The sequence below is a fragment of the Pantherophis guttatus genome, chromosome 3, assembly GCF_059756535.1.
Source record: "Pantherophis guttatus breed Tessera chromosome 3, ASM5975653v1, whole genome shotgun sequence".
NCBI lineage: Eukaryota > Metazoa > Chordata > Lepidosauria > Squamata > Colubridae > Pantherophis > Pantherophis guttatus.
This window is the reverse complement of record NC_142065.1, coordinates 113,307,307-113,329,896: the sequence shown is the minus strand read 5'-3', so window position 1 is coordinate 113,329,896 and position 22,590 is coordinate 113,307,307. Positions and strand designations below refer to the sequence as shown.

At 43.6% G+C, this 22,590-nt stretch overlaps 1 protein-coding gene across 1 annotated transcript in view; it reads left to right on the top strand.

Moving 5' to 3' along the window:
- HMGCS2 (3-hydroxy-3-methylglutaryl-CoA synthase 2) overlaps positions 1 to 22,590 on the top strand; it is a 65,053-nt gene that overhangs the window by 31,061 nt on the left and 11,402 nt on the right. Inside the window, exons 6-7 of the mRNA XM_034409927.3 lie at positions 55 to 225; positions 2,198 to 2,304. Of these exons, the coding sequence (XP_034265818.1) occupies positions 55 to 225; positions 2,198 to 2,304 (278 nt within the window). The remainder of the gene's footprint in view (positions 1 to 54; positions 226 to 2,197; positions 2,305 to 22,590) is intronic.

The following is a 22,590-nucleotide window of genomic DNA, read 5'->3' as shown; positions in this document are numbered from 1 at the left end:
ACCTATATAGTCCAATTTACCTGTAAGGAACTAGATGTCCTTTCTTTCTTTCAGTAATGTGAAATTGGAAGAAACCTATTCCAGTAGGGAGGTGGACAAAGCTTTTCAGAAGGCCAGCCAGGAGCTGTTCAAGCAGAAAACGCAGCCCTCACTTTTCCTTTCTGCCCGCAATGGCAACATGTATACTCCATCAGTCTATGGCTGCCTGGCATCTCTCTTGGCCCAGTAAGTTATAGGCCTGATCTCACACTACAGGAGTCAATGGGAACGTTCGATTCCCTTCTATTCTTCAATATACTGCATTAAGAGTAGTATATTAAAGTTTTATAAATGTTATGTAACAATTAAATGGCTTCGTTGCTTATTAAAATCTGTAGAAATGAATTCTTCTAAATGCATCCAGATATATTGGTGGTCCCTAATATTGTTACAAAATGAACTAATTTTTATCCAAACAATACATTTTATATTTTTATATATTTTATATGCAACATTTATTTTTTCCTTTTTAATAAAAATCACATCAATGTTAGATATTTAGATTTACCGTATTTTCCGGTCTATAAGACGACTGGGCATATAAGACGACCCCCGACTTTTCCTGTTAAAATATAGGGTTTGGCTATACTCGCTGTATAAGATTACCCCTCTTCCAATGCACACCAAATAAAAATTAAAAAACATCAGATTTGATTTCAATATTGTAATTTTAATTCAAATGCTTATGACATGCAGGAACTTAGCAGGAAAACTGTCACTTATAAACATAAGGCTGTTTGTCATCAAACATGTAAACATAAAACCGTGCAATTGGATTAAACTTTTCCTAATTCACTCTAAAGCTGAAAGGAAGGATAAAACAATAAACCCATGGGAGCTGCCATGCTGTTTGTTTTCTAAGCTGTCAACCACACTGGAACTGATGATGATAGGAGGAAGATAACAAACAATAGAGAGAGAGCAAGTGCCGGGCAAGTCCCTGGCACTTTACACACACCCAACACAACACAACTGGCTCACCCACAATGTAAAAGCAGCTGTGTTAGACTCAAAATGGCCCCTGCAACAAGCAGGAACCTCACATAGCCACAAAAAACCCAAAAACTCAACCTTCACACTTTACACACACAAAATTCCACATACAGTTTTATGAGATTTTGTGTGTTTGTGTAGTTAGAGTGAAACACTACAGAAACACACTAAATCTCAGAAAGCTGCACAAATATTATTTTATTTTAATTTATTTTTATTTTTATATGAAAGCAGCTAAATTTAAAACTTCCTAAACTTTAAATGGCTAGGTCTAAAAAAAAAAAAACTAAAAAAAACCCCAATTAACTATTTTTTTTCAAGCTCCCAAAGGGGAAAAAAACTTACCCAATAGAACAGGGGTCTCCAACCTTGGCAACTTTAAGACTTGTAGACTTCAACTCCCAGAATTCCTCAGCCAGCTTTGCTTTGCTGGCTGAAGAATTCTGGGAGTTGAAGTCCACAATGCCCTGCCTGCTTGATTGCAGCCAGGGAGATTCAGTTGCTTGCTGATGCAATGGATTGCAGGCAAGCAAAGCTAGACAAACGTTGCGACTAGCAGCTAAAGTAAGCAAGCTGGAGGGGGGGGATTTTAAATGGCTTTTTTAAAAAAATGATTTTTAAATGGCTCTGACGATCCAAGCTGAGTTGCCTGATTAGCAGGCAACTCAGCTGGGATGGTCAGAGCTTGGCTCGTCAGAGCCTTTCGGGCTGGTCTGCCTGGTATAGGGGAATGACACCCGGCATATAAAATGACCCCCGACTTTTGAGAAGATTTTCATGTGTTAAAAAGTCATCTTATACGCCGGAAAATACGGTAACTGTTTATTGCTCTGTTTAGAAGTGGGTAGCTTAATTTTTTGCTTGAAATTGAGTTATAGTAATCATTTATCCTTTCGATATTGACATTCTATGTGTATTTTATGCATTATTTTGTTCTTTCTAGAGAAACAAATACATTTAAGTGTTAATTAGAAGGTCAATAACCCTACCATGGTCTCAAGATTTCTAGACATTTTTGCATCCCATCCATGTCAGCATAAATTAGCACAATTTATAATTTTCATCTTCAGAAAGGAATAGTGACACAATATGCAGATTCAACAAGCTATCGGAGAAAAAAATATGGTCTTTCCACTGAGATTTTATTTATTCTACATTTTTGCAGGTATTCTGCCAAGCAGCTGGCTGGATCCAGAATTGGGGTTTTCTCCTATGGCTCAGGATTGGCTGCCAGCATGTTTTCCCTGAAAGTATCCCAGAACTCTGCTCCAGGTAAGTCTTTTAGAGCAGATTAGGAAATCTTTTTTATTTCTTCCCACACAGAAACCGGAAGAGCAGCCACCCAGTGCACATGTGCGTGCCGGGAAGATGATCTTCTGATTTCTGCCACGTGCATGTGCACCGGCCACCTTGTCTTCCGGTTTCTGGTGTGCATACGCACATGAAGATCAGCTGCCCGGTGCACGTGTGTGCACCGGAAACTGGAAGATCATCTTCCTGGTGCATGCATGCGCACTGGGCAGCAGCTCTTCCGGTTTCTAGCACTCCCACGCATGTGAAGGCCAGCTGGCCAGCGCGCATGCAATGCGTGCACCAGAACCTGGAAGGGCAACGGGCAACAGCTCGCATGCCCGGAGAGATGGCTCTGCATGCCACTTCTGGCATGCATGCCATAGGTTCGCCATCACGGCTTTAGAGGTCCTCAAACATTGATCTGCCCTAAAGTCTCTCATTAATGAAATATAGTATGGCAGGAGTGAATTAGCAGTCTTTGCATGACCAAGGACTGTACTTTACTGAAAAAGGGCCGAAGGCACAAAATGGGCTGGAGCACACATATCAGCAGGGCTGAAAATAGAGGAAAATTTGCATTTGTCTAAGGCAAATGGGATAAGCCTAGGAAATCCAACACAGTGATATTTTGCATACTTTCTTTATTTGTAGGGCAATCTAAATCTGAACTGAATGTTTGTACTAGTATTGGATAAGAGTTTGGAAGCAGGTTCATGGCATAGAGGAGAAACAGCCAGGCATATGGATGTTAAACAAGTGATCATACATATTGCACTTAGCAGAATAAGAATTGAAGCTTGCTTCAAGCAATGATAAGTGAGGGGGGAGAGAACAATGCTTTCCCAAGAGGAGTTGTCAGATCCCTAAAAGTGATACTACCATTCAATTGGGAGAGGGGCTTGGATTCGATTTATTAGCATTGCCTGTGTCAACAGATATTTTACAACCTATATTCTGGTGCAGAAGCGCCTTGAGAACTCCTTACCTTTGGGGAATGTTTGTTTATTTATATATTTATTTATTTATTTATTTATTTATTTATTTATTTATTTATTAAATTTATATACCGCCCTATTCCTGAGGGACTCAGGGCGGTGAACAGCGAACGATAAAAATACATGTAATACAAACGTTAAAAAAAACCAATTAAAATATACTAAACACTCTGGTCCTAGATAATTCAAGACATCCCAGTTTAAAATAAAATCAAAAGCAATATAAAGGGAAAGTTAGGCCAGGCCGGCCTGCTGAAACAGGAATATTTTGAGGGCATGGCGGAAAGTGCGCAGATCCGGAATCTTCTGTATCTCTGGGGGGAGCTCGTTCCAGATGGTGGGTGCCCTCACAGAAAAGGCTCTCCCCCTGGGGGCCGCCAGTCGACACTGTTTGGCTGACGGCACCCTGAGAAGCCCCTCTCTATGGGAGCGTACTGGGCGGTGAGAGGCTATTGGTGGCAGAAGGCGATCTCGTAAGTACCCCGGTCCTAAGCCATGGAGCGCTCTAAAGGTGGTAACTAAGACCTTGAAGCGCACCCGGAAGACCACAGGGAGCCAGTGCAGCTCGCGCAGGAGGGGAGCCACATGGGAGCGCCATGCTGCTCCCATAACTACCCGCGCGGCCGCATTCTGGACCAGCTGGAGCCTCCGGGTGCTCCTCAAGGGGAGCCCCATGTAGAGAGCATTACAGTAGTCCAGGCATGAAGTGACGAGGGCATGAGTGACCGTATTTAATGAGTCCCGATCCAGAAAGGGACGCAACTGGCGAATCAGGCGAACCTGATAAAAAGACCTCCCGGCCACAGCTGTCAAGTGTTCTTCTAAAGACAGCCGTGAGTCCAAGAGGACGCCTAAGTTGCGAACCCTCTCCGTGGGGGGCAATGACTCATCCCCAATAGTCAGTGATGGCACCAACTGACTATATCGGGACGTCGGAAACCACAGCCACTCGGTCTTGGATGGATTGAGCCTGAGTCTGTTCCTCCCCATCCAGATCCGTACAGCCTCCAGGCACCGGGACATCACTTTAAGGGCATCATTGGGGTGGTCCGGGGTGGAGATGTATAGCTGAGTATCATCAGCATACTGATGATACTTCACCCCAAAACCACGGATGATCTCACCCAGCGGCTTCACATAAATGTTGAACAGAAGGGGTGAGAGAACTGACCCCTGTGGCACCCCACATACAAGGGGCCTCGGGGTCGACCTCTGCCCCCCTGTCAACACAGACTGCGACCGATCAGAGAGAAAGGAGGAGAACCACCGCAACACGGTGCCCCCCACCCCTAACTCTTCCAACCGGTGCAGCATGATACCATGGTCAATGGTATCAAAAGCTGCTGAGAGGTCTAATAGGACCAGGACAGAAGAGCAACCCCTGTCCCGGGCCCTCCAGAGATCATCTACCAATGCGACCAATGCCGTTTCTGTGCTGTATCCAGGCCTGAAGCCCGACTGGAACGGATCTAGATAAGCCGATTCATCCAAGTACTGAGGAAGCTGTCGCACTACCACACTCAACAACCTTCGCAACAAAGCAAGGTTGGAGACTGGATGGTAATTAGCCAACACTGCTGGGTCCAGGGAAGGCTTCTTGAGGAGAGGCTTCACCACCGCCTCTTTCAAGGTGGCGGGGAAGGCACCCTCTCTCAAGGAAGCATTTATAATCCCCTGGAGCCAGCCTCGTGTAACCTCCCGAGAGGCCAGCACCAGCCAGGAGGGACACGGGTCCAATAAACATGTGGCCGCGCTCAGTCTGCCCAGTATCTTGTCCACGTTTTCCGGAGTCACAGAATCAAACTCTTCCCAGGTAATATTCTCAAGACTTGCCTCCATCCTCCCTCCCGAATCTACCCAGTCAGAGTCCAAATTTCCCGAATCTGAGCGATTTTGTCATACAGATATTGTACAAAGTCCTCGGCTCTACCCTCCAAGGGGTCCTCCCATGCTTCCTGGTGGAGCAGGGAGCGGGTCACCCTAAACAGGGCGGCCGGGCGATTATCTGATGACACAATAAGAGCGGAAAAATAGTTACACTTTGCCGCTTTTATTGCCACCAGGTAGGTCTTAATATGAGACCTTACCAGTGTTCGGTCAGATTCAGAACGGCTGGCCCTCCAACTGCTCTCCAGGCGTCTTTTCCGGCGTTTCATCTCCCTCAGCTCCTCGGTGAACCAGGGAGCCAGGTGAGATCGACGCCAGGTTAGAGGCCGCAAAGGCACGACCTGGTCCAAAGCTCCAGCGGCCGCCCTATCCCAGGCAGCCACTAGGTCTTCAGTCGAGCCGTGTGCCAGAGCCTCAGGAAATGGCCCAAGCTCCGTCTGGAACCTATCCGGGTCCATCAGGTGCCTGGGGCGGAGCCACCTCATCGGTTCCGCCTCCCTGCGGCGGGGTGTGGCGGTTCAAAGGTCAAAGCGAAGGAGGGAGTGATCTGACCATGACAAGGGCTCGATCACTATATCCCCTATCTTGAGACCACTCAGCCACCGACCAGAGACAAAAACCAGGTCCAGCGTGTTTCCCCCCGTGTGAGTAGGACCATGAACTAATTGGGTCAGGTCCATGGCCGTCATGGAAGCCATGAACTCCTGAGCCACCTCAGACGCCTCACCGACGGATGGCAGGTTGAAGTCCCCCATGACCATAAGCCTAGGGGTATCAATCGCCACCGCGGCTATAACGTTGAGTAGTTCAGGCAAGGCCGCTGCCACGTGGCAGGGAGCCAGGTATGTAACCAGCAGGCCCATCTGCACCCCATGACCCCACTTCACAAGGAGGGACTCACATCCGGCCGTCTGAGGAACAGTGGCCTCCCTTGGACCAAGACCCTCTTTAATGATAACTGCCACCACCACCCCGCCCCTTCCCTGTGACCTTGGCTGATGAAATGCCCGGAAACCGGGTGGGCACATCTCTACGAGAGGTACTCCCCCCTCCTGGCCCAACCAGGTCTCCGTAATACCCACCAGGTCCGCTCCCCCCTCCTGAACAAGATCACAAATGAGGGGGGCTTTATTTACCACGGACCTGGCATTGCATAGCATCAGCCGAAGGCCCAGGGCCTGAGGGTCTGTGCCACCTGGGGAACGAGAAGAGCATTGGGGGCTGGAGCGTGCCACCGCTTGAAGACAGTGAGCGTGCACTCCCGCAACTTGATGTGGCCCCCTACTCCTGCCATATCTGCCCCTCCCACCTACAGTACTGATGTAATGTCTATCAACAGCACAAGCTCTAACCCTCTCTTTGGCCCCGGATTCTGCATCTCCTCCGCCGTGCTCTTCAGATGGACTAGATCCCGTCCCTCACGGGTTAATCCCTGAACCCATACAACCCACCCCCCTCCCGGAAGGCCCCCCAGCCTCATTATTTACATTGGAAACCACCCTCCTCCCAGATCCCCTTAAAATAGAATTTGAAAAACTATCTAAAAAACCCCAAAGCTTCCGGTTCTTAGCATACCACCTCTCGGGGTTCCAAAACCCGTCCTCGAGGGCGGCCTTAGATAACTGGGAGGGCCAAACTTGCGAGAGGGGGGAATCTCGCAGTGCTAGGAGCTCTGTTATTGAATACATCGGAGGTGAGATAGAATTGGAGGCGATGAAAGGCCATTTTCTTCTTAAGGTGTTAAAGATGGTTTAAAACAGATGGTTAAGACATGTTTATGATGGCCATGTGGGTTATTTCACTTTAAAGGATAACAGAGGATAGCAATGGGAATGCATGCTTATCTGGTTCTCAGGGCAGCTGGTAAAGAAAACATCTTCACACGTATATTGGCTAAAATCTGCATTCTGGCTAAAGGGAGGGGTCTCTATTGCTTTAATCCTACTTTTCTTGCCTAAGGATATTCAGACATTGCTTTGATTCCTTTGCTATCACTTCTACTTAATAAAAGGTTCCTTTTGAAATACTCTGTTTCAAGAGTTTTCACTTTCTTAAGTTAGAGGTAGAGGCAATCCTTACAGAAAGCAACGTCTGCAAAACGGTCAACCCAGAGAAGCATTCTTCGTTTTACTGAGGGGACCTTGCAAACCATGTCCGATCGAAGCAGGGACCTGGGAGAAGCCAAATGCTGGGGGAAGACATCAACCACCACCCAGCCGGATGCCTGTTTCGTACACCCCATCGGAGAGGATGAGGTAACCCTGGAGAATCCTGAAAAGCCCAGCTGGTCAATTGGCATCGGGAAGAAAGCTGGGATGAGAGAATCAGAGGAGTCACCCTCAGCTGTAGTAACCGAAAACCGGGGTGGAAACTGGAACTAGAAGCCCTCGCTGACCAGGGGGAACTAATCGAAGCACCACTGAGGGAGGATCGTCTGAAGAGGCATATAACCCAATTGGTGATGGAAACTTTGGAAAATCTCAATATCCAAGGGGAGCCAGGATGACAGCCAAGGAGCATGGAAAGGGCACCAGCCACGGATGAGGCCAGGGGAGGCATCCCCCTCTGGAGCCTACCTATCGAGCAGATGGCACAGCAGCAGTGGCAGAAGATCTAGCAAACCCTCCCCTCCAGGCAGCACACACACTGGCGCCCATTCCCAACCAGCCCCGAGTCCAACAACTGGAAAGAGAAATTCCTTCCCTTGTGGTGAAGTTTGATGGGGATCCACAACAATTAGGATTCTTTGTGGCACACGTGCTCACCTAAATGCAAGAATACGGGCATGATTTCCAAATCCAAGGATCCCAAGTGTGAAATATGACCCTAGCCCTAGAGGGAGCCACTGCCAGATGGATGGTGACCCTGCATAACGCCGATGCACCAGAACTGTGGGATTTTGACCATTTCTTTTTTTGGGGGGGGGGGAATTTTTTTTATTTTTAAACAAAACTTAAAATATAAAACAATTATCATCCATTACAATTACAGAAAGTGTATTGATCAGTTATGAATCTTTTGTGATTAATCCTCTATCCCACATTTTCTTATTTAACAATTTATTACATTATTGTTCTCATTTACCAATTATTTAACAGTAAATTGTCCTCTATAGGGGGGGGAAAAACCCTTTATATATTTTATTATCTTATCCATTTCATATTTCATATTTCATTTCCATTCTTTCTTGTCTAACCATTGATAAAATAAATCCCATATCAAATAATATTGTTTATCTTCTTGTTCCCTAATTTCAAATGTCAATTTACTCATTTCAGCACACTCCAAAATTTTCTTGATAACGTCGTCATCCGTGGGTATCTTCTCACCTTTCCAGTTTCTAGCAAATACAATTCTAGCCGCAGTTAAAACATTCACAATTAAATATCTCATTTCTCTATTGTATATTTCTGGTAAAATCCCCAATAAAAATATCTCTAGTTTAAAGTCAATATGTTTCTTTGTCATTTTTTCCAACCATTTGTGGATTTTAGTCCAATATTTTTTAGCTTCTGCACATGTCCACCACATATGGTAATATGAGCCTGGAGTCTGATGACACTTCCAATATTTCTCCGATTTATTCTTGTACATTCTGGCTATTCTCGCCGGGGGTAAATGCCACCTGTAAAACATCTTATACAAATTTTCCTTATATGCTGTTGACATTGTCATTTTATAATTCTGCAACCATAATTTTTCCCATTTCTCTAAGTCAATCCCATGACCCACATTTTTCCCCCATGCAATCATTGTTTCTTTAACTTGTTCTTCTGCCAATTTTACTTCTAATAAATGACTGGACAATTTTTTAATTACATGGTCAGCAGAACCTGTTAAGATTTTGTTTAAGTTTGTCAAGTTACTATAAAAACCCTCCTTTTTAAAATCTTCATTATATCTAGACTGTATTTGCATATATGAAAACCAATCCATTTCAAGCTCTTGTTCTTCTAATTCTTGCTTCGACTTAAGTTCACCCCTTTCATTTAATAATTCACCATACCTAACAATTTGTTCCTTCCTAAATGTTATTGCGTGTGAGACTCCTTCAATAGGTGATAACCAGACTGGAATTTTTAAATAGTAACATTGTTTGATCTTCTCCCAGTTTAATAGCAAAAACTCTCGTATCATATGTCTTCTGAAATAACCCTGTACTTTTGTACTTTTATACCACATAAAAGCGTGCCAACCCAACAGTAAATCATGTCGTTCTAAGGTCAACAATCTAATATTCCTTAGTGTTATCCATTCTTTAATCCACATCAAGTTACAAGCTTGATAATACAATTCCCAATCCGGCAAACCAAAACCTCCTCTTGATCTAACATCTTGCATCAATTTTAGTTTTATCCTTGCCTTTTTGCCCTGCCATATATATTTTAACACCATTTTATTTAAATCTTCAAAAGATTTTTTCCCCAACTTAATTGGAATTGTCTGAAACAAGTATAAAAGTCTGGGCAGTATATTCATTTTAATAGTTGATATTCTCCCTATCAATGATAGCTGCAAATTCTCCCATTTTGTTAGGTCTGTCGCTATCTGTTGTTTAAGCTTATCATAATTATTCTCCTTAAGAGTACCACATCTTGCTGTCAAATGTATTCCCAGATATTTAACCTTATTCGTGACCTGCATCCTTGATATTTCCGCCAATTCTTCTTTGTTTTTTTAACATATTTTTTGTCAACATCTTCGTTTTGTCTTTATTTATTTTCAAACCAGCCACTTTCCCAAAGTCTCCTATTTTGTCTATCAATTTGTTTACAGATTGAAGTGGTTCTTCCAAGATAAACACCAGGTCATCAGCAAATGCTTGCAATTTATATTCTTGATTTTGAATTTTCATTCCTTTTATTCCTTTTTCTTCTCTGATATTTCTGTTTAGTACTTCTAATGTTAACACAAACAACTATGGTGACAATGGGCATCCTTGTCTCGTTCCTTTTTGTATTTCAATAGATTCTGTCATCTCTCCATCATTATTTTTGCTGTTTGTTTATAATATATAGCTTCTATAGCTTGAACAAATTTTTCTCCAAAGCCCATCTGTTTCAATTGTAGTATCATAAATCGCCAGTTCACATTGTCAAAGGCTTTCTGTGCATCTAAAAACATCAAAGTCATTTGCTTTTCTGGGTGTTGCATCATAATATTACAATGTATCCAAAATTATCCTCCAATTATCTCTAATCTGCCTTTTTGGCAGAAATCCATTTTGGTCCGGGTATATAAAATTATTTAAATATCTTTTAAGTCTTTCTGCTAGTATTGTAGCGAAGATTTTATAGTCTGAGTTTAGCAAGGATATTGGCCTATAGTTTTTGACTTGTTGTAGATCAGTATCTTCTTTTGGAATAAGTGTAATATATGCTTCTAACCATGAGTTGAGTATTTCCTTCTGTAACATTACTTCATTCTTCATTCATAATTTCTAGTAATGGGAGACTCAGTGATTCCTGCAAAGTCTTATAATATTCCGCCGGTAATCCATCTGGACCTGGTGCTTTCCTACTTTTTTCTTTTTTAATTGCTTCTGTCAACTCCATCATTGTTATATTCCCTTCTAACATCATCTCAACATCTTTTGGAATCTGAGGTAAATTCGCCTTATGTAAATATTGTTTAATATTTTCCTCTTCTATCTTTTCTTTTTCATATAGTTTTTTATAATAGTCTTGTACAATGTTCTTCTTCTCCTCATTTCCAAATCTAATTTGTCCTTGATCATCTATTAACTGTGTTATTTTCCTTGAGTTTCTTTCTTTTTTCAATTTATATGCTAGCCATCTGCCTGGTTTATTAGCATCTTCAAAATATTTCTGTTCAGCGTTCCTGATTTTTTGTGCTAGCTCTTCTTTCTCTAATAATCCCATTTTATGTTTAATCATGTCCATTTTCATTTTAATGTCTTTTTTTTGTGGGAACTTCTGCAGTTCTTTTTCCAATGTCTTATAGTCATCCTCTAAAGTTTTATATGCTTGCCTTTTCTTAATATTTCTTTTCCTTGTATAGTCAATAATCAGGCCTCTGGCATAGGCTTTCATGGTATCCCATCGATTCTGCAGTGATGTATCCTCTTTTCTATTTTCGTTAAAAAAAAAAAGCTAATTCTTTCTCCATATTCTGTAGGAAGTCCTTTTCTTTTAATATTGTAGTGTTTAAAGTCCATCTGGACCTTCTCCTTTGCCCTTTCCATCTCATCATCATTGGATTATGATCTGTCCAAGTATTAGCCTCTATGGCTATTTCTTCTATGTTCGAGGTCAAGTCCATTGTCAACCATATCATATCTATTCTGGACCATGATAAATGTCTATTGGAATAAAAAGTATATTGTCTATTTTTTGCATTTCTTTCTCTCCATATATCTTTTAAATTTATTTCCTTTATCATCTTAAAAAAAGATTTTGGCAAAGTTTTCCTACTTTGTTTTGTTGTCTTTTGTGTATTATAGTCCATTTTCTCATCTACTATTCCATTGAAGTCTCCCATCATACAGATGTTGTCGTAGTCCAGCTCTATTAATTTCAAATGTAATTTTCTATAAAAGTTTTCTTGGTTGTCACTAGGAGCATATATCGCTGTTAGCAATATTTTCCTGTTATTGTCTGTCATTTCCACCATCAGAATTCGTCCTTCTCCATCTTCATAAATTTTTTTCGCTAATATTGTATCTTTGATGTACAAAACCACTCCTCTTTTCTTACATTGTGGCAGTGAAGCAAATAATCTCCCTAGTTTGGGCTGTACCAAAAGTAATTCATGCTGCTTTTTAATATGCACTTCTTGTAAACAGATTATATCCATTTTCAATTTCTCCAATTTGTGAAATATTTTTCTTCTTTTAGTTGCTATATTAAGTCCATTTATATTTATTGTAATTAATTTTTTCTCCTCCATGTTTATACTTTATGTGTTGGTTTTGTTGATCTATTAGGTCTCAATTCACGTTGTTCTTTGTATTCTATAGCACCTCCTATTGCGCCTTCTAATGTACTCTCCTCCTTTCCCATCATCAGGAGATCCTCTTCTTCTAGTTGGAGCAGTGTCTCTTCCCTTCTTGGCTCAACATCTTTTTCTCTTATATATTCCACAAGGAATACTTTAGCTTTGTCAATTGAATCTATTTTAAATCTTTGCGTTTGCCATGTAAACACCAATCCTTCTGGTATCAGCCATCGGTAGTTCACTCCTTCCTGGAGCAATATTTTTGTCAAAAATTGATACTCTCTTCTCAGCTCTCTTACTCTTCTTGGTATTTGCTTCGGCACCGTAATTTCCTTGCCCTTGTATTGTAACGCCTTCTCTTTTGCTATCTGCAATATTTGTGTTTTGATTGATTTTTTGGTAAATCTTATGTGGACTTCTCTTGGTAGTTTATTTCTCATTGCATATCTAGTATATACTCGGTATATTTCGTCAACGCCATCAAACATTTTTTCTTTAGAAATTTCTAGAGCTCCTGCAAGAATTTCTTATCATTTTTTCCGCCAAATTTTCTCCTTTTTCTTCCTCCACATTTTGGAATCTTAAGTAAAATTCTGATTTATCCATCTCCCATCCTAAGCCGCTTCTATCACGTTCAACTTCTTCTAATCTATTATCCATATCTCTGATTTTTTTATCTCTTTGTTCCTCTTTTTCTTCATTTTTTTCAAGTCTGTCTTCATATTTCTTCATCATCTGTTGTATAATCTCCACTTTTTCATCTGTTTTCTCTATTTTGGATTTTATATCTTGTATTCCTTGCAAAATCATCTGCATTGTCGCATCTTTTTCTTTCTCACGTTCTTTCTCTTTTTCCTGCTGAATCATTGTCTGTATTGATTGTTGTCCTCCCACTGGTGATGAAGAGGGGGTCGATCCAGCAGAACTAATAACTGCTTTTTTGCTCATTTCTATAAGTAATCCAACTCGACACAGTAAGATAATATATCTTCAGGTTCTTCTCAACCCTAATCCGTTTTGTAGATGGCAGGAGATTACAAAAGGATAAAAACAAAAAACAAAAAAGAGACCAAAAAAGGGAAAAAAGGAAAAAGAAGCAAAGCAAAGAAAAAAAAAGTACCCCCCAAAAAACCAACACTCTTCAGGCTCTTGTGTGCCCTAATCCAATCATCTGAGATAGCCAAAAACAAATTCAGGTAAGAATCTCCAATCAGCAAGTAAAAAAGAAAAAGAAAAAAAAAGGACCAAAGGAGAAAAAGGAAAAGTTTCTTCAGACTCTTGTATGTCTTAATCCAATTGTGTAAAGTAGCCAAAAACAAATTCAAATAACAATCTCCAATCAGTAAATTAAAAAGATAAAAAAAAAAATTCTTCAGGCTCTTATGTGCCTTAATCCAATTAAGTAAACATTTATTGTGAAGGAATAAAAGAATAAAAGAAAAAGGGAAAAAAAGGAGAAAAAAATATATGTATATATCTGTTCCAATGTTTTAAAAATAAAAATATTAGTGAAGTGGAAAGGTAGAGCTAGAGAGGGAAAGAATTTCCATCTTATATAAAAGTCCACAACTGTGTAACATTCAAAATCTCTTTCTTGTGCACACTTAATCTAACAGCTCTCTTTTTCAGAACCGCTGTTATTTTCTTCTTTCCAGTTTTAATCGCCTTTCAACAATGCTTTTCTCAGCAAGACACCTTTATAAACAGACTTGTAGACACTCTTTGATGTCCTTTTTAAATTTTATCTGTAAATTAGCCAATTGACCTTGGAAAATAACACAGTTGCTACTTTTTTTCCCTTTCCCCTCAGTTAAAAAAAAACAAAAGGAAAGTACAATGTTTCAATCCACTAGATGGCAATGTCTCTTATTTCTTCCACTTTCACTTCTCCTTTCAATTAGCAATATAGCAGAAAGAATATTAAAAAATAAAAGTCTGCCAAAAACAAAAATGACAAATCTAATTCCAAAATTAATAATCTCAGTCAACATCAAAAATTTAATATTTAAGCAGATAAAAAAGTAAGCCTCCTTTCCAGTCCAGTCCAGTCAAGTTTAAAGTAAAACTTTCCACTGATATCCACACATAGGAATAGTTTATATTTTAGGAAAATGAACTTAAATTCAGGCTTAATTCCACCGCTGAGTTACTTCTATATTAAATCCTAGTTGCATTTGCTCTTCAGGGTGTTTTTAAAATCAAATTAGAAAAAACTCTCACCAGATCATAATACTTTCACTCATTTTCTTCCGTTCGGGGCTGTCCTAACTTCAGCAGCTTAATGGCTGCCTCTTCAGCGCCGGAAAAAAGAGCTTCTCCTGGATCAACCAGGGACTTTGCGATGTCCCTGGGATCAACAGAATGTGCCCTCCTCTATCACTGTCTCAACAGGACAGTGAGATCCAATTTGGATCGTCCCGCGGTGGAGATATCGGCAGTAGTTCCGGAGCCCCAAAAACTTCACCAGCCCCGCCCCCAGGATTTTGACCATTTCATGGTGGCCCTGCAACGACGGTTTGAGGATCCCCTCGCAGATCGCAAAGCACGCAACCACATTAAGGTGGTAAAGCAGGGGCGACGGCCAGTAGCAGAGTATACTGAAGAATTCCTGGACCTCGCAAGTCATGTGACCTGGCCAGAGGATATTTTGGTGAGCTGTTTCAAGGATGGGCTGAGTGATGATCTATACAATGCCTGTATGGCCTGAGGCACACTGAATCACTGAACTCCTGCCGGGGGGAAACTTGCAAAACCTGGCCAGCATGGGAAGGTGACTGCCCTGAGGAGCAGGGAGATCACAGAATTTCCACTACCACCCCTTTGGGGAGGAAACTCTGGCATCTCAGCAGGAGGAATCACACTTATTCGGAAGCAATCCAGAAGATGAACCACTGGTAAGCAAACCAATTAAACCGTTTACCCTCCCCTTAAAGACTATTTATCCCAAACTGGGACAGGGAGATAAATATCTCTGTGTTAGTGGACTCAGGGAACACCCGCTGCTTGATCAGCCCAACCCTAGTAGGGAAATTGAGGATTAACGTAAGAAAGCTGAAAAACCCCATTGCTTTCTGCCAACTAGATGGGTCAACAGCCAGCTTCTTTTGCCACCGAGCCTCTACAAATAGGCATTGGGAGCCATGAGGAAATACTTACATTTATAGTGGCACCTGGCATGGAATGGCCGTTAGTTTTGGGCCTTGCATGGCTGAAAAAATGGAACCCCAAAATTGGAAACAAGGCATCATAAAATTTCAGATGCACGTGACTTTTGCCGAGAATCCACATAAAGAAACTCAGGGGGCAGAGCACTGAGAAACAGCCATGCCTGGTCATGCTATGCCAACCGAGGGCATACCCAAAGGACTTGGCTCTGAAGTTTTTAACGAAAAAGCCTCAGATGAGCTCCACCACCACCACCGCGCCACTGTCTGTGTGATAGAAATCTTACCTGGCGCTAAACTGCCTAAACCCAAGATGTACAGCATGTCCCTGAGGGAGCTGGAAGAACTGAGAGCATTTATTGAGAAAAACCTAGCAACGGGTTTCATTGAATCAGTCCGACCAAAAATTGCAGCTCCAGTGTTAGAGAAAAAAAAAGATTGCTCAGAACATCTCTGTGTTGATTTTAGAAAATTAAATGCAATCAGTGTGAAGAACATGTACCACCTCCCCCTTATGAAAGATATGCTAGCACACCTCATTAAAGGGAAATTTTTTTCAAAGCTGGACTGTTGTTTCGATGAAGAAAGATGCATAGGCAGGAAGATAGTTCATGGGAAGGCCTCTCGGTGGGAAGGCACCTTGTTGACGCACCCTGACCCCATCCAAAAGGCTCCCTTTTATTGTCATTTTACAACTACCATGGCAAAACATTAATCAACGTTTACTTGTACTGATTGGCTAAAGAAGGCTCGTGAATTCCATGTGGACCCCTTGTGTTTCCCTCATGTTCTTCCTGTGACAAACAATGTCTACGTGCCAGGTGCCCATGCCTTGCATATTTGAGATAGGATCTCTGCCAGACATCCTGTCTTTACATTCCTGATGAGATTAGGACCTTGTGCTGACGTTGTTTACTCAGCGTGGTTTGCCAACCACTGAGATAACACCATCCCCACATGTCCTCCTCTTTTATTTTATTTTTTATTTTTTAATATTTTGCAAGCATACATAACTTCAGATTTGGAGGGCCGAATTCTTGGACAAAATATCGCTAATAATCCAGGCAAACATTGTATGCAACACAACAACAAATCAAAGCAATGATGACTAATATAATGATGGATACTATTTGTCACACCCATCCAAAATCTGGGAGCCAGGACCATAACCACTCCCATGGGGATTGTGGAATAGTGGAGCTAATTGGATTATCTGCAATCAAGTTTTCCATATGCTCAATTGTAGCTGAAATATTTGCTTTATGATCAGTAATATACATACAACAATGCGAATGAATCAAAGCACATACACCACCCTTGGCTGCTAAAATAATATCTAAAGCATAACAATTTTGCAACACTATATCTCTAATTTGTGACATCTCTTCATTGATCAATTTTAGGGAGTGAACAGTAGCCTTAAACAATGCAGTTGTCCAATTTGATAAAATATGCAAATCTCTATAATTCATCATTACTCCTAAAGGAGGAAGAACACCCCTTGCTAACATGGTCGCAGTGTAATGATTAATGGGATTTTGAACATCTATGTTTCGACGATTCCTTAACCGTCCTTTAGGTAAATGATCAGATATCACTACAGAGGGGGCAATGTATCCCAGAGTACAACGACCAGACCACCATACAGGAATATGTTGATATGCCCTTCTACCACATAGCATCCAAATATTATTTAAAAGCGGAATTGCTAAGTTATTTGATGACTGGGTCTGCTGGACCATAGACTCAACCGCATTACAAAGGAACAACCCACCACACTTTAAAACATCTGCTGGTCCTGGACATATGCATGTTGTAGGACACCCTAATATCTGGTATGTACACCCATAGTGAGTGAAATTATGTAAATGTTCATATAGGGTAACATTTTAAAAAGTATTGTTTCTCTTCATAGTGGTGCTAAGAACAAATGTTGTGTTACAATAAGGATACTTTCCAACGTCCACAGATGCACGCCTAGTATTATTGATGAATTCCCAACAGTATGTCACTATTTCCTGAAACCTGCTTCCAATGGCTAGGATATTGTTCTTGCCAGTCATCTTAGTGCCTCTAATGCCTCCATTCTTCCAAGTGAAAGTCTTCCATCTTGTGTTATTAAAGGGAACAGCATGTATTAAAAGTCCTCCTTTGACATGTGGGGGAACGTGCATACAGATCCAGCAATCAGTTTTACCTATTAATCGAGAGATATTCTGCACATCCCATATATAGGAATTTTGATCCCAAAGACCTTGTTCTGGAATTCCATGTTGCAAAGTCATCATAGCCACGCAAGGAGGGAAAATACACATAAAAAGAATACACATTATAATGGTTACAGAATTAGCATTTAAACAAGCAAAAGCCGCTACTAAAAAGTTCTCCGGTGTCTGCAGCACGTTCTTTTCCTGTAGCAATTTTGTGGATTGAACAGAAAGGGCTTTAATCTGTCCCCAGGTCACTTGATGAGCCTGGCAAGGTGCTTGGTCCCGATCCTGCTTGGTCCCGATTCTGCAGGCTGAGTGAGAAGTTCGGGATTGGGTTTTTCAGTCCTTTGTGCCACGCCATCCTTCCACAGTTTTACGCACCTAGCAGGAATCCACACCAGACCTGTAGGAGCAAGCACAGCGGTGTAGCCCCATCCCCACGTCAATAAGGGAACAGGTCCAGGCCATTCAGGGTTAGGCAATAATCTATACATTACCTGTGGCTGGGATGACTTATTCTATTTCCAAAATGATCATCTACTGGAGTTGATAAATTTGAGATATTAAGATGATTCAGAGTAAACAGAACTTTATTTAACCATTCCTGTTTACCAGGGAGACCTATAGGAATCCCTCCTGTTTGTTTGTGTTTATCCAAAGCAGACGTTAATGTAAAATTTGTGCGCTGCACTATGGCTTGTCCTGTAGAGTTAAAAGGTATGCCAAAAAGATGTTTAATTTGCCATGTGTCACAAAATTCAGCAAAGGAGTGACTACAATATGCAGGGCCATTGTCTGTTTTTAACGTAGAAGGCAGACCCATGACAGCAAATGTTCAAATACAATGATTAACAACATGTTTAGTGACTTCTCCTTTCTGAGGAGTGGCCCAAATAAAATGAGAAAAAGTATCAATGGTTACATGAAGATATTTCCAAGGAGCAAAAGAGGGATATTGAGTTACATCCATTTGCCAAAGTTCATTTGCTTTAAGCCCTCTCGGATTCACCCCAATGGAAGGAGATGGGGTGATTTGAGAACATTGAGGACATTGTTGTATAATCGCTCTAGCATGATCGAAAGGAATGTGAAATTGTTTCGCTAAAGCCTTGGCATTTTGATGAAACATAGAATGACTTTCCCGTGGTGTAACAGATAAAACATGCTGCTTCGTTGCAGCGTCTGCAACAGCATTTCCTTCTGATAACATACCTGGGAAAGACTGATGACTCCTAATATGTGCAATATAAATTTGATTCTTTCTGAAGTGCAAAAGCTGTTGCAACATTAAAAAGAGGGACAAGAGATCCTCATCCAAAGATGGTGTAACATATGCACCAGGGAGGGAGGTGACAATTTGACAAACATACTGGCTATCTGAAATAATATTAAGATCTTTAATTTAATTTAATTTCCAATTTATATACCGCCCTTCTCCCTGAGGACTCAGGGCGGTGTACAGCCAAGATAAAAAAACATAGAATACAAATATTAAAACATTTAAAAATATATATAAATTTTGGCCCGAAAGTTAAAAAATCACAGACTAATTAAAAGAATTTAAAAATTTCTTCTTAAGCCAACCCGGCTTGCTGGAAAAGATGGGTTTTCAGGGAACGACGGAAGTCATTGAGATCATGGATTCTCCTTATCTCCGGGGGCAACTGATTCCAGAGGGTGGGAGCCCCCACAGAGAAGGCCCTCCCCCTGGGGGTCACCAGCCTACATTGTTTGGCTGATGGCACCCTGAGGAGGCCCTCTCTGTGGGAGCGCACAGGTCGATGGGAGGTTGTCGGTAGCAGCAGGCGGTCTCGCAGATAGCTAGGCCCTATGCCATGGAGCGCTTTAAAGGTGATAACCAACACCTTGAAGCGCACCCGGAAGACCACCGGGAGCCAGTGCAGCTCGCGCAGGAGCGGTGTTACATGGGAGCACCATGTTGCTCCCATCACTACCCGCACTGCTGCATTCTGGACCAGCTGGAGCCTCCGGGTGCTCTTTAAGGGGAGCCCCATGTAGAGAGCATTGCAGTAGTCAAGGCGAGAGGTGACGAGGGCGTGAGTGACTGTGCACAGGGAATCCCGATCGAGAAAGGGCCGCAACTGGCGAATCAGGCGAACCTGATAAAAGGTCCCCCTGGTAATAGCCATCAGATGTTCCTCCAAAGACAGCTGCCTATCCAGGAGGACTCCCAGATTGCGAGCCCTTTCAGTGGGGGCCAAAGACTCGCCCCCAATAGTCAGTGATGGAGTCAACTGACTATATCGGGATGCCGGGAGCCACAGCCACTCAGTCTTGGAAGGGTTGAGCTTGAGCCTGTTCCTCCCCATCCAGATCCCACAGTCTCCAAGCACTGGGACATCACTTCAAGGGCATCGTTGGGGTGGCCTTGGTGGAGATGTACAGCTGGGTGTCATCAGCGTACTGATGGTATCTCACCCCAAAGCCACGGATGATCTCACCCAGCGGCTTCACATAAATGTTGAACAGAAGGGGCGTGAGGACCGGTCCCTGCGGCACTCCACAAATGAGAGGCCTCGAGGTCGACCTCTGCCCCCCTGCCAACACAAACTGCGACCGGTCGGAGAGAAAGGAGGAGAACCACTGCAACACAGTGCCTCCCACCCCCAACTCTTCCAGCCGGTGCAGCATGATACCATGGTCGATGGTATCAAAAGCCGCTGAGAGATCTAATAGGACCAGAACAGAGGAACAACCCCTGTCCCGAGCCCTCCAGAGATCATCCACCAACGCGACCAATGCCGTTTCCGTGCTGTGCCCAGACCTGAAACCCGATGAACGGATCTAGATAGGATGTTTCCTTCAGGAATTGCGGAAACTGTTGCGCGACCACACTCTCAACAACCTTCGCAATGAAGCGAAGGTTGGAGACAGGACGATAGTTAGCCATATTGCCGGATCCAGGGATGGCTTCTTGAGGAGAGGCCTCACCACCGCCTCTTTCAGGGCAGCGGGGAAGTGACCCTCACTCAACAAAGCATTAATGACGCCCTGGAGCCAGCCTCGTGTAACCTCCCGGGAAGCCAGTACCAACCAGGAGGGACACGGGTCCAGTAAACATGTGGCCGCACTAAGTCTCCCCAAAATCCTGTCCACATCATCGGGAGTCACAGCATCAAACTCCTCCCAGGTAACATTCTCAAGACTGTTCCTGCCCTGATCACCCTGCCCTGTCACCCTGCCCTGATCTACCCAGTCAGAGTCCAAATTCCCCCGGATCTGAGCGATTTTGTCATACAGGTATTGTCCGAAATCCTCCGCCCTGCCTTCTAAGGGATCCTCCTGCACTCCCGGATGGAGCAGGGAGCAGGTCACCCTAAACAGGGTGGCCGGACGATTCCCTGATGACGCAACAGAGGCGGAAAAGTAGTTAGACTTTGCCGTCTTTATCACCACTAGGTAGGCCTTAATATGCGACCTTACCAGTGTTCGATCAGATTCAGCGAGACTGGCCCTCCAACCGCTCTCCAGGCGTCTTTTCCAGAGCTTCATTTCCCTCAGCTCCTCAGTAAACCAAGGAGCCGCACGGGATCGGCATCGGGTCAGAGGCCGCAAAGGCACGACTCGGTCCAAGGCCCCACCAGCCGCCCGATCCCAGGCGGCTACCAGGTCCTCGGCCGAGTCATGTGCTAGATCCTCAGGAAATGGCCCAAGCTCCGTCTGGAACCTATCAGGATCCATCAGGCGCCTGGGGCGGATCCATCTAATTGGGTCCGCCTCCCTGCAGCGAGGGGGTCGCGGTTCGAAGATCTAGGCGAAGGAATGAGTGGTCAGTCCATGACAAGGGTTCCATGTCTATATTCCCTATAACAAGACCACTCAACCACTGGTCAGAGACAAAAATCAGGTCCAGAGTGTGACCTCCCCTGTGAGTAGGGCCATGAACTAACTGGGTCAGGTCCATGGCCGTCATGGAAGCCATGAACTCCCAAGCCACCTCAGACGTTTCACCAACGGATGGCAAGTTGAAATCACCCATGACTAAAAGCCTGGGTGTATCTACTGCCACCGTGGCTATCACGTTGAGTAGCTCAGGTAGGGCTGTTGCCACGCAGCAGGGAGCCAGGTACGTAAGCAACAAGCCCATCTGGACCCCACGGCCCCACCTCACAAGGAGGGACTCACATCCGGCTATCTGAGGCACAGTGGTCTCCCTCGGACCCAGATCCTCATTAATAATAACCGCCACCCCCCTCCCCTCCCCTGGGCCCTCGGCTGATGGAATGCTCTGAAGCCTGGTGGGCACATTTCAACCAGAGGGACGCCACCCTCCGGGCCCAACAAGGTCTCCGTAATACCCGCCAGGTCCGCTCCTCCCTCTTGTATAAGATCGTGAATGAGGGGGGCCTTATTGACCACGGACCTGGCATTGCACAGCATCAGCTGAAGGCCCAGCTCCTGAGTATCTAAGCCACCTAGTATCCGAGCGGAGCCTTGGGGACCGGGGCAAGCAATTGCTCTCAGACAGCAAGTGCGAGCCCCCAACACCTGATGTCCCCTGCTCCCGCCATATCTGCCCCTCCCATCTACCGTGCCGATGGTACAGCCCTCATAGATATCGTCCCCCATCCCTTTCCCAATCCCTCGTCCGGTGCCCCCCAAATCGTTACCCTGTGCCGGGCACGGCTCTGACCCTGGTGGATTTCCCCCCCCCATCCGCCATAGTCGTCTTCCCAGTATCTTTAAAAGAATAATTACAACCCCCCCCCAGAACCCCTTAAAATCTTAAAAAATTTCCCTAAAAAGCCCCATAAATTCTTCCTTGCTCCATGCCATCTCTCCGGACTCCAAAGTCCGTCATCGAGATAGGCCCTTGATAATGTGGGGGGCCAAACCTGCGAGAGGGGAGAATCTCGCAGGGCGAGGAGTTCCGACACCGAATACATATAGTCATCAGGGGAAACAGTCCAAGGGTGGGGGACCGCTGATGTTACAGACATAGGGAAAATTCCAGTCCATGGTCAGGCCGCCAAGCTCCACTGTCCTCTCACAACAGTGGCTAAGGAGGTGCATATCATTCGACCCCGAAAG